This window comes from Gasterosteus aculeatus, chromosome 14 (assembly GCF_964276395.1).
Source record: "Gasterosteus aculeatus chromosome 14, fGasAcu3.hap1.1, whole genome shotgun sequence".
Taxonomy (NCBI): domain Eukaryota; kingdom Metazoa; phylum Chordata; class Actinopteri; order Perciformes; family Gasterosteidae; genus Gasterosteus; species Gasterosteus aculeatus.
In genome coordinates, this window is record NC_135702.1 from 15,562,577 (window position 1) to 15,575,439 (window position 12,863).

The window sequence follows — 12,863 nt, forward strand, 5'->3', positions numbered from 1 at the left end:
CAGCCCTCCTGCCCCGTCAGAGCAGTTACCACAACCATTATCATTTGAAGTACTTGTGCACGATATAACGTTCAATAAGCGTGAACGAGCTTCCCTGTCCATGTTAATGGACAGTGGTCGTGTTTCAACACATACATCTGCTCCCAACATCTCAGGTCACACGGTTCAAATATGGAAATACCAGAAGAACTGAACCACGTCTCATGCTTGAGTAGAAACAAGCGTTTGAATTAGTAAAAAAAGGCAACAGCTTTGCCTCTGCGGTTCTGTAAATGTAATGACACGTGGAGTGAACAAGTGATGCAGAAATGTATAATAAGACATTACTGACGCGTCTGTGGCGCAGAGAGCGGTTCCCCTCTGCAGAGCCTGTATTCACCCAAAGGTTCCTCTGCTCTCACACACTGTCTCGTGCCTTCCACTCGGTAGGCCGAAGGTTCTGTAGCTTTTAAAACCGCCTGACGAGCAGCTCTGACAAAGCTCCGGGCGCCTTTTGACTGGAATGGTCTCATATGTATGTGTGGTGAGCGGGAGGAGCCAGAACTCACGCTGTCCAAGTTGCGCCTCGGGGACTCTCTCCCTGATGATGCGGCAGGCGTCGTACACCACGGTGGAGGGCTCAAACTGCATGGTCTTCACCACGTTCCCCACGCCGATCTTTAAGGACAGCGCCACCATGATTGCTGCTCTGCACCGCCGCCCGAGTCACACCTGCATGAGAGAAAAGATTAGATGCTATCCATCCATCCATGGAGGATGGATATCTAATCTGATCTCAGATAATATCACATTGTTAGGCAACCATTCACTTGTCTCTCCTGATTGAAATTATGAATGGACTCTACTACGCTTTTTTTAGTGTCCTGGTCTACCAGTAAGTACTTCAACACACGACCAGAGTCTACAAATGAGCCACAGTCGTGTGCCGTGGACAAAGCTTACCTGTTATGTAGAGCTGACAATGGTACGACTATTTGTTTTTCCCTACCTCCACACCCCTCCCCAAATCACACACCCTCGGACATGTCCGCCTCGCATCGGACACAGCTGAAAGGTGCCAGACGTCACGGGACCTTGTGTGCAGTTATTGTGTGGAGTTACACACCCGCGGGGGGGGGGTGGGGGGGCCCAAAGGCTCTTTGCTAAAGCCGACAGCCAAACCAGAAGAGATGTGGTGGGTCAGAAGTGATGATGGGAGGGATTATCGTTGTTTCACTATCTTAACAGGACATAACAGGAGATTGGGCCTTTGGCAGTTTGTGGTCTGGTCCCAGGTAAACACGTGGCTGGGAGGAGCAGTTACCCGACAACATCAGGGACAGGTAGAGTACCAGACAGCCAGCCACACGAACCGGACGCAGCAATAGGGGGACAGAGGGGGAACTGTGGCTAAATGGAGAGAACAGGATCGTCCTCGTGTCCTTGGACGAGACACTTGAACCCAAATAGCTCCCGTAGCTGTGACGACAGTGTGTGAATGGTATGAATGCGAGTTACTGATGGGCAGGTGTTACTGTATGTGGCAGCTCCTGTCAGCAGTGGATGAATGGGTGTGAATGGGTGAACGATGACATGAAGCCTTACAGAGGTTAGAAATGATGTACAAGTACATTGAATTTAGCATCTACCATTTGGAACCATATTGCTACAATACATGTACACATCATGGACAAAACTTCAGCTCCGTGCTGAGCACGGTTTGTGTGTGCGTGTGTGTGTGTGTGTGTGCATGCGTGTGTGTGTGTGAGAGAAAACTGCTGGAAAGTATTATGAGTGTTGAGACTGAGTCAGAAGGGAGCCTCACATTCCATTAGTACCAGTGAGGAAGAAGTGGTGCTCGTTGAATCCCGGCTGGCTGGCGAGGTAGCGAGTATTATCAGGATGTCTTTGAGCAGGAGGAGAAACGCCACGGCGCGTCTCTAAAGTTGTTTGGCGATAACATCTAAGTGCAACGTGAAAGCAGCCTGCGGTCTAATAACCAGAGCGCAGAGTGTAAGGAATGACTTTCACATCAGTGGTTTTAAGAGTTAGTGCAGAGCTGTATTTGTAGAGTGGCGTAAATACCTGATGTAAAGGGTGTTTTAGTGACAGCCCTCCTGCCCGTCAGATGATGAGCCGTGACTTTGTGTCTCTGGCTGAAGAAAGACAAACAGACCAGGTTACAATCATTATATATTACATGTGTCCCATAAATGAGGGCAATAAACAATTATCGTAATTTTAAAACAATTTGATGCTGCGAATATAATGGTGATATGATATCATTATTATATAGTACAACCTTTTGAAGAGAAAATAACTTTGAATTCTAAATAATATGCAAACATAGATGAAACCACCAAAATCAAACCAGAAAACGCAACAGTCACTATTTACATACACTGCACCCACATGAAACATGATGGCCCAGAGATCCAGAGACGGTACCAGACAATATGGTGCCGGTCCAGTTGGTCAGTGATGAGGACCTTTGCTGAAGGCGGCTCATGTCAATCATTGTACAAATGGTCCATGTAGTAGTTATTGTGACATTGTGTTATTGTTCCCATCAAAATGAAAGCGTCTCCGATTACAGAATAGTCCTTTTTTTGAATGCACATTTGCACTCTCTTGACATTTGAAGAGTTCCGGCTTGATTGGGAGGGTCATAGCAAAGGATCTGAACGCTTCAGCAACCAACAGATGGTCGCCTTGCTGAGTGAATACGTGAACGTGTCTTTGCAGTGAAGCTTGGGTTTTCATTTAAATTACCTTTTAGAAATGAGATAAAGTTCAGACAAAAGGTTGCTCATCGTCAGAAAATAGAAACATCACACACAGGCCTCCTGCTGCTGCACAAGCAGCCCACTGTCATCGCTGCACGGCACTTTGGTTCGTACTCCAACCAACAACTAACTTAGACCCGCCTTCCCTCAGCTGTGACCGGCTTCTTGCGAGATCCCTTTTCAATGAGCCGATGTCATTTCCTGTTTTAAAAAGCCCATCGCTGCCATAAAAGGGCATTTGAGCTGTCTGCGAGCTCCCAGCTGACTCATTGCAGCGCATCCTGTCTGCAGACAATGGTTCAGGGGAGATACGAGCGACTAGTCCGAACCTCTCCAAGTTCATCATTAGACTTAAAAGACTTAGGAGCAAAACAAAAAAGCTACTTCACCCTTACAGTTGTATTAGTGTGAAGACAAGGAGAGAAAATGTGCTGTGAACGCCCCCCCTTCCCCCACCCTGACTGAAAGAGGAAGAGCTGAGACACCGAGGAATGAGGAAGAGGGGCACAGCAGTCAGTCCATCACACTCGGTTTGACAAGGACCACACTGGAGACATGTTGATAATACTGCACCAGATATCATCTTCAGGGTGTTACGTGTTGCTTCTCCTGGTCTTATAGGCTGCATCAGAAAAATCTTACCAAATGTTATCAGCTGTAAAACAGTAACAAGTTAACCATAGACGTTTGATTATACAAAAAACCCTTCCTCATTGTGGGAGTTTCACAGTGTAGCATAGCAGCAGTGATGTGAGTGAGGCTTTAGAGGTCGACGTGATCTCTGACCACGACTTCGTTCTGATCATCAGTTTGTGTGTGATGCTATTTTTTTAGCTGCATCTCGAGTGAACACCGAGCACACTGAGGTGACATGGGGTCGGCACCCAGCGGCGTGCACATTCTGGTTCACTTTCTAGACGGAGGTACCGTCTTGTCTGGATGCCATTTAATGCAAGTGCCACACAACAACACACCTTAAAACATTGTCCCCAATGCGACCAAACAAGGGATTATTCCCTTTAAATACAAAATAACTCATCAAAGACGGGCAGCACTCTCATCTCCACACTTCTACGTGTCTCACTGATGGGGTCTGCAGGCACCGTAGCAGACCTTAGTGACGGTGATGCACGAGAAGGCGTTAAGAACTGTCCTTTAACCATCGTTAACATTAGAAGGTGTACCTGTGCTATTGAATCAGCTACTAGCAGTTACATCATCCATGCCAGACATTTGCTAGTCGGCTTCCCGACTGTCAGTCTGGTCCAGACTGGCACTGAAGTGACAGCAGTCAACGGTCATCCCGTCCTGTCAGCAGCCAGATACTCTATCTCATGTCCTCCAGTCTGCTGTAGCCTGCAGAGGAATATTATAATAACCGCTTATCTAAAACGTGCCACAGCACCACATGCAGCGTTCAGAGTGTGTCCCCAGCTCACAAGCGGAGCACGAGACCCGGTCTACGGCTTCCTGGAGCTTATCGGAGTACGCGTGTGTTGGTCAAACAAGCCGACCAATCTGTTGGCATTCTCTCCGGCAAAAGTGGAGGAAAACAGTCAACAAATGAAACGATAGTAAAATGAATAGCGGTGTAACAGACACGCCTAAGAAAAGCAAACATGCTCACAGTATAGAAAAAGTTAACAAATAAAGTCAAGCTGCATCCACAAACGCTTCTCTCCTGGTTTTATGTTGCTTCCACAAGTGTTCTTGTAACTCTAGTAAAAGTAAAAAATACATTTGCCCATTTTTGTTTGAGTAGTTTCTCTTTCTTGGCGATGACTATTTATTCCAAACCTTGGTGAAAGCGCAGATAGTTAACCTTCCCTATGGTCCCAATATCTTCTATCTGACAGCGGGGGGCTGAGCGACGTCATGGGACTGTTGGTTGGTTTGGTGCTTCTCTTTAGAGGTGCAGGTTTGTGCTCTAATCTATTCATTTCTACCTCCTCCTCCTCCTCTAAAAAGGGGCTGACGAAGGTGTGTGTGTGTGTGTGTGTGTGTGCCAGCAGTCGTCTCCAATATATTTAATATACCACCACGAGGTACGACCTTTTTCTATATACTTTGCAGAGCGCTGTTGATCCGTACTCATGTGAACCGTGGATTCATTCCACGGGGTGAAATAAAGTTTTACTGGCGACCGTCACCTGCCAATATTCAGTAAAACATGAGATTGGGACAGCAACGGATGGAAGTTTGGTAGCATTCTAAGCAGAGAGCAGCTGTGTGATAAGACAGTATTCATGGCAGTACTTTTGCATACAATGGGTTCAAGGTGTGTAAAGGTCAGCAGACATGTTTGTGTACTACATCTTACGTCCTACATCAGAAAGGACCACTAGTATTTCCCCGTCCTTTAACCACACGTGATCAATTGGTGGCACAGGGGAAAAAGTATTTAAAGTATGACAATCATGATATGTTCAAATGAAATGTTGTTGGTGAGGAACCTGAATGAATGTTGTTGTCTGAAAGACGCTTGGTGCATGTTTGATGGAAAAGAAGCAGATAAGCGTTTCACTAATGGCCAGAATTATTGGTAGTCTCTGAATTGCACTTCTTCCAAGTTGTCCTTGTTATTGTCAGGTCTGACGGTGAGGAGTAGACCCTGGTTTCCCCACACGCGACAGCGGAAGTGATCATTATTTAAACACAGAATCAAGCATATGTTCCACACTGCAGATCTGACAAAAACAATTCTTCTACACACAGGTTTTGTGCATCTGGCCCCCGGTCTGAACAGCTTTTAGGTCCTGGTGTATATTTAGCAGGGCAACATGAGCACGGGCCTGCAGAGCTGCTCTGCTGCCTCCGGCCCTGGAGAGGAATCCAAAGGTGCATTCCTCCGCAATACCAGCATGACAGCACCGAGACAGAAGAGAGGCTTTATTCGGCCGTACAGTAGGTCACCGGCAGCCTGCACGACTACCAAAAGAAGCAAATCCCAACGGAACGGGAGAATGTGAAGACGAAGGGATGATAACATCTTAACTCCACCGGCAGCAACTCCCAGGAAGTCAACCAAAAACAAGGCTGCTTGGGACGCACACCAAGGGCCATTTCCTGTATTTATTTACATGAATTTAACCATTGCCATGGAAACAGAGACATCAGATTAGTTCCACGGCCGTGTTAGGTGGAAATGCTTTTCAAAGATCAAGCACAGACTCACAGAGGCTGGAAGAGCGCTGTCCTTCACTGGCGTCTTGCTGACCCACCACGCTTCTCATTGGGGCTTCACACCGGAAGTCTGCCGGATGCTGATGGGACAGCTGCTGTTTCACACAGCGCGACAACCAGCATTCGCTCATATTCAAGGTGTAACACACTAGTGGCCAAGTCCTTCTGCCAGTAGATGATGATCCTGCACCAATACGCAGGACACAAACTGGTTCTAAAGTAAAATATTATCTATTAATAGTCAAACTATCAGTAATAGTAAAACTATTAATACCGTACAGTAAAAGCCCCGCATTTAAATGTTAACAAAAGTTAAAAAGAGGAATTCCCACAACAAAAGGCTGACCATGGTGGCGCTGAGAAGGCGAATATGATGCAGGATAGTTTCATAAAATGGTAATGTTTCATATTTTAATTGTCCCATCTCCTTTTCTGGTATATGTATGCAAGGTTTTGCTTAGAAGGAATACTTGGCTGGCTGGACGTGAAGCTTTTTCGGCTGCAGAGATGCTGAAAGGAGTTTTACAAACCTATTAGCCAAAACGTATACAAAGGTATGGACCTATTAATTAAAAAAATGATTGAGCAGTTGGACAAAAGAATAGTGAGGAGCCGTGACTCAACATGTCAGGTCACGTGTGCTGCCGACGACCAGAGGAAGTTCAGTGTTGAGTGTCAACTGTGAAACATTCAGCCCCTTCTGATCGTAGAGAATCACCTCGTGGTGTTTGTCTGTTCAATGAACACAAACTAACCGCACAATGGTTGGACACCACAGGAAATGTCCAATGTTTCATTACTGGAGGCAAAAGAGACGCTGCTGTCTCAGTGGAAAGGGAAGGTCAAGCCGTCTTGAAATAAACCAGAAATCTGACCAAGAGGTCAGTGGTTCTGACTGCAAATGAATCAACGTTCATGACGAACTGCAACCTGTCATTTGGCAACTTTAGCTTGTAAATTAGGTCGATTCCTAAAGTTAAATAATCAGGTCAAAGATCAACACAACAAAAATGTATAAATCTTACTGCTTCATCTAATCTGATCACAATGGAGCGGTTTTATCTCTGCAGAGCGGAGAGCTCTCGGGGGACGGGCTCGCCTCCCCAGACAGCACTCGGGCTCTGGGCTTGAGCCTAAAACAAATCGGTTCTTGTGCGGCAGTGGCAGCACATGTTGTGTTGACCAAATATGGCCGAGTAAAAACACCACAGTCTCTGTGCAGCACACAGGAATGAAAAGCAGGTTTCCTTAACTGGTGTGAGCGGGCCATGACGCCCCCCCACATGGAGCTGCTCCTCTAGAGCCTCGGTGAGGGGGGGGCAGCAGCCACTAACTGCCCCTTGTTGATCCCCATCCCCACCCATGTGAACTGTGGATTAATAAACCATTTTACCACCATAGTGTGAACCAACGTCATCGCACCAGTGAGCACCGATGCTAACGGCTAACTCACGTAGGTCACGGCCCTTTGACGACCGCAGCTGCCATACACGCTGGTACCGGTCTATCAGGACGACGTGGACCAGCGGAGCCGGGGATCGGACCACCAGCCCCCTGATCGAATAGAAAACTCTTCTCTGTAGTTGTTTCAAGCTGATGTTTTCACAGCAACCCGAGTAGATATTAGACATATTTACACTATCACAAACTACAAATGACAAGAGGTTTTTATCAATCCAAATATACACAGTTGTGCTGTTTGTATTATGCTAATAAGACCTCTAGATTACTTTGACAAAGTATTAATACAAAAGCATTTATGGAAGTCTGCGCGGCATCCATGGGAATGATAATATAACACGTCTAAATAGGTCTTGATTCCTCCTTGATAGTGTGAGAAAGACAATAAATTGGCCACTAGACGCTTTTAACAAAATACTGTAGAGATCCTGTCATGTTTTAATTGTGCAGTAGCTTTAACGGTGCAGAGAATACGACCCAATCAGTTTCTGGGATGCATTTTTTTTTTTTTGGATGTCTTCATGCAGGAATGATTAGCAAGTCATGGTTGCCTGACCTGATGAAATGCATGTTGATCGAATAGACCGTCTCTCCCCATCTTTGACAACTAGAACCTCTGTTAGGAGGACTGTGCTTTCTCTACAAAGAATCAGACACATTCAGAACTTTACTTCTTCTGTTAACCAGATATGGGTCTCAAACTTCCTGGAAATGGACCATTCTGCATGAAAAAGATAAAACGGGTAATGACTGAGAGGGGGCAGCTCCAACAAACATGCGTTTAAAGGGCTTTTTCCTCATTTGCAGGGACCAACAACCGCAGAACCCGTCTGATAACATCAGCTGCCCGATTGGGTGACCAGTTGCACAATTAAAATATATATATATTTATACAAATCAGATGAATATGTCAATATGAGATTTTTCACCAATTAATAATAGCAAACCACCTGTACATAACTAGAGATTGAGCCTCCAAAGACATTCAGTCTGAAACCAGGACCCGTTTAAAGTGCAGCTGGAGTGAATCAGACACTATTAAAACCAAAGTGACAGAAATGGTTGTGTTATTTTGTCCACTCTCTCAACAACACAACTCAACCAACACAGCGTGAAGCAGCTTTTAGAGACACAGAAACTCCTTCAATCTGACATAAAATACAGAAAAGCCTTTCGTTCCTGCGTCTTACACAAAGTACACGTTTGGTTGTTTAACCAATAATTGCAACGCTAAAAACTCTTTAGTGTTCAGTTTAGTTCATTCAGTTGGTTCCTCTTTCAACAAAGACCTGGTCCAATCTTCTCTGTTCAGACACTATTTTCACTTTACTTAATAGTGGAAGAAACGGGAGAAGTTGAGCCTGGACTCGCGCTGGAGAATTAGCGGATTCAGACGGTTAGTTTGGGGAGTAAACACGCAAAGGCGCTGCGCCATTCGGGACGCGGACAGGCGGTCCTCCCCCAGGCAGATGTTCACGTCGGAACCGGCCTGCCAGCTCGGTACCGAGCGCACTTCTCTGTGCTCATTCCTTCGTTCTGTCGCGCGACGCGGGGCGGCAAGAATCCACGCCCGGAGGCTACGTTTCCCTCCCCGCCCGCCTGCCTGTCACACGCCCCGCCGTGTCACGACACGACTAACGGAACAGAGTTCAACGGACAGACGGTCCCGCGTGAGTTCTGTCCCAGGTCGGTGGGACACGTGACGTCACGACGAGGGTCGCGAGGCGCAGCGAGCCCGACGGTTTAACTCTTTAAACTTCGACCGAGCGACGTGTCTCAAGAGTCCCAGACGTCCCGACTCGCTCCGCGGACACGTGAATACATCACCGTCGTGGGCGCGCGCGCGCGCGCGTGGGGGTGGGGGGGGGGGTCACGTTCCCTCCGTGTCCCTAACGTCCGTTAACCAGCTCCACGTAGTACGCGGCGCCTCGCGCTGCGGCCTAACGGCGTGAAGGATGCCGGGAGGCTCCTGGCTCCCACGTCAAGTTGAACGCTGACGTCAGGAGCTTCTTGTCTGGACGCTGGAAACTTTTCAAAGTTGAGACAAACAAACGTTCGAGCTGACCTGAGCGCGTGAATCCTCTCCCGACGGCGGCGCCTCGGACTTCACGAACCGAACTGTCGTTAGTCGAAGGTTTGGGGATTATTCCGGGTAGAGAGCGAGGATTCGAGCGAGGGGAAAAGCCAGATAGCGTCTTTCGGTTCCCCTCCCTATCCGCCCGAGTTAAACTCCACCCCGGCGGCGGCCCACGGGCCGCGCGGCGGGGCGCTGTCGCACTTCCGTGGACATGTGGGTGTACTGTTGTTCTGCGGCAGCCATCGCCGAGCAGGCCGACCATAATTAATCATTGTTATCATTCGAATATTTAGTTATGAGGCGGAAGAGTCTGGATCCGACATCCCGCTACAATAACAACCGTATTGGTTCTACAGGCACTGAAGCTCTTTATCATCCAACTCTTCCAGTATCCCAGTAAAAGGCTGGAGAGCATCACTGGGGAGACTGGCCTCGGATCAGGGGACGATAATGGATGCAAGGAGTCGTGCTGAATGGAATTGTTTTCACAAATGTATGTTAAACTCTAAAGAATGATTTTTAAAAAAGGGGCAATAACCAAGTTCATCATTGATGACAGAAGGCATGTGGTCTGTTCAGGGTTCCTTGGTGACATCGTGATCTAGGACAGAAACCACAAGGGGCACCGGAAGAAACCCTCCCCAGTAAACGCTGATTGTAGACGATACAAGACTTTAGGCAACGGGATCATTGGCTGCACGGAAGTTCTCACATGAGGTCGGCTCCTTAAGTTAAATAATCAGGTCAAAGATCAAAACAACAAAAATGTATCAATCTTACTGCTTCATCTAATCTTATCACAATGGGGCGGCTGGCCAATTTTGGAAAAAAAAGAATTATATTAGTAATAAATTATACAAATTGTCAATATTTGGTTTAACAAAATATGGAATGTACCAAGTAATACCTGCAAAATATGATTTCTGCCCCAAATATATGCTTTCCCTGCACATCACATCTCAATGAAAAGAATGATGTTGGAGATCTTCACTGATATGGACAGATTAATCTCATAGGAACAAAGTGTTTTGATGGATACAAAAGTTTTAGCCTACTTATTTTATAGACACCCCTGAAACTCAAGGTGAAAAAATTCTGTGGCAGGCTAGCCCATTTCGCCCAAATTCAATTTCTGCAACTCAAAATGCTTCTTAAATCTGGTGTGGCCGCCCACGTGCTTGTATGAGTCCGTGAACACGTCGCGGCATGCTCCTAATGAGACGACGGGTCTCGTGAGATGTCCTCTCAGATCTGAGGTCTTTTATCGAGTTTAGGTCAGGTGTCTGTGAGGGCCGTCCAATGGAATCAATTCCTTCCTCCTCCAGGCACTGCCTGCACACTCTAGCCACATGAGGCTGGGCATTGTCTTCAATGGAGGAACCCAGGACCTACTGCTCCAGCGTAGGGTCTGACCATGTTTCAAGGATTTCATCCTGATACCTAATGGCAGTCAGACTGCCACTCTGTAGCCCTTAGAAGTCTGTGCGTCCCTCCGTGGATGTGCCTCCCAAGACCATCACTGATCCACCACCATCTGATTGACTGGGCAGAGACTTTCACACCAGTGGCCTGCTGGAGATCATTCCAACCGGTCCCTCCTTGCGCAAACAGCAGATATCGGTGCTGCTCACGGGTTGCAAAATTCACCCTGTGTTGTTATGTTGTGAAGCACTGGCATTTGGATCTTTGGGGCTTCTGTGACCGTGCCCTTCATCTGACGCGACGTCGTTACTGAGCAACAACAAGTTTTTGGGCGGTCATTCATTGCGTGTTTTTTTCGCAACTAGGTAGAGTCAGAGGCATTCTCTATCACTCTGGGTAGAGTTTTAAACAAAGTTTAAAAGTAACGTGATATTAAACGTAATATCACGTTACCTGGTAAGTGAGTTAGCTTATATGATATTGTGTGTGTTTGTGTGCCTGTGTGACATCACATGCTTAGTATATGGGGTGTCGCTCTGGGACGGGCCAGTATGAGGCTGGGAGGAGAAAATCACAGTATACTCACTACAAAAATATAGACTACACCACTGTGTTAATTCCAATGCAGCTGAAACTGCACTGAAAATTAACAGCCCCTCTACTACTTTATATATATATATATATCTAATATATATATTAGATATATATATAATACATATAGATATATGTATTTTATTATATATATTATATATAAATAATACATATAATATATTGATTATGTCAGTCCGTAGCTTTCTCTGCCCCCCACCCCAACCTTGATCAGTGACAACATGTGCAGCTACATGTCATCATCAGCTGGTGGAGGTGGTGCCCAGTAAGAGGCGCTGGTGAGCGTCCTCTACCCTGGTCAAGGAGGCTCACCAGCGCCTCTCCTTCCTGAGGAGACTGACGAAGGGTCATCTGTCCCTTCAGATCTTCTACCGCTGCACCATCGAGAGCATCCTCACCAACTCCATCACCGTGTGGTGCGGCAGTTGTGGAGCAGAAATCACTCCGGAGGGGGGGGGGAACTGCCCTGGGCTTCACGGCTTCCTCCCTCCCCACCATCAGTTCTGTCCAGCGCAAAAGATGTCTGCGGAGGGCGCGCAGCAACGCAAGCCGGGACAACTCTCACCCCACCATGTTTGCCCCGCCCCCCCCTGCTCTCGCCCACTGACACACCACCTTCCAGCCACTGAACATTCTGCACTTCAATTATGCCACATTTCCACTACCATGTCATTCACATTTTCAAACTTGCTGCTTAATGAATATACTGCTCAATGCATATTTCACACTCCACATAGTTATTTATACATACCACATAGATATACTCTACGTACTTCATCTGCTCTCTTGCACGTCTGGTTAGATGCTAAACTGTATTGTGTTGTCTCAGTACCTGTACAATGAATCTAATCTAATGTAATCTAAATAACGTGGCCTCCGCTGATCATTGGACGACGTTTTGGGGAGAGACGGTCCGATTAGGAGGGACAGCGCACATCCCACTTCGGATGGATCAGATCTCATGTCAACACATCAGTGTCTCAGTGGACCTAATCCATGTCCCAGAGTACAGACCAGGAAGCACCTGGAGTGACACACTTCTCTGTGCTTCCTTCAGATCAGTCACCCACAAAACCATAGAGGAACCCCGCAGGGGCCGTCGGCCCCACGGCCACGTACATTAGTTACATCAAAGGTAAATAACTAAATAAAAGTTAAAACCAATGATGCAACAAAATACTAAAGTCACGTTTATGCTTGTATTCCTCAGAGGTGGAGTAGCAGCTATTTTTGACCTTTGCCTTTTGATAAACCCTAAACCTAAAGTAGATAACTCATTTGAAAGCCTGGGTTCATGTCTTACACAGCCAGTTATATTTGTTGTAGTGTGCAGGGTTTGATCCTTA

General features: G+C 46.7%; 1 protein-coding gene and 1 long non-coding RNA gene across 3 annotated transcripts in view; one reads left to right on the top strand and one right to left on the bottom strand.

Annotated features, from left to right (window-relative positions):
• tln1 (talin 1) overlaps window positions 1-9,730 on the bottom strand; it is a 57,627-nt gene extending 47,897 nt beyond the window's left edge. The window contains exons 1-3 of one of the 2 annotated variants that reach the window (XM_040196909.2): window positions 9,475-9,730; window positions 2,065-2,135; window positions 549-711 (exon numbers count right to left, since the gene is read on the bottom strand). In XM_040196909.2, the coding sequence (XP_040052843.2) occupies window positions 549-678 (130 nt within the window). In that variant the 5' untranslated portion in view covers window positions 679-711; window positions 2,065-2,135; window positions 9,475-9,730. Of the gene's footprint in view, window positions 1-548; window positions 712-2,064; window positions 2,136-2,391; window positions 3,550-9,474 lie in introns of those variants that run through there. The other variant, XM_078088301.1, reaches the window with a different exon arrangement.
• On the top strand, window positions 9,713-12,687 carry LOC144388249 (uncharacterized). The gene is made up of 3 exons (XR_013452563.1): window positions 9,713-9,979; window positions 10,066-10,203; window positions 11,881-12,687. It is a non-coding gene; the product is annotated as an uncharacterized LOC144388249 (long non-coding RNA).
• The last annotated feature ends 176 nt before the right edge of the window (window positions 12,688-12,863 follow it).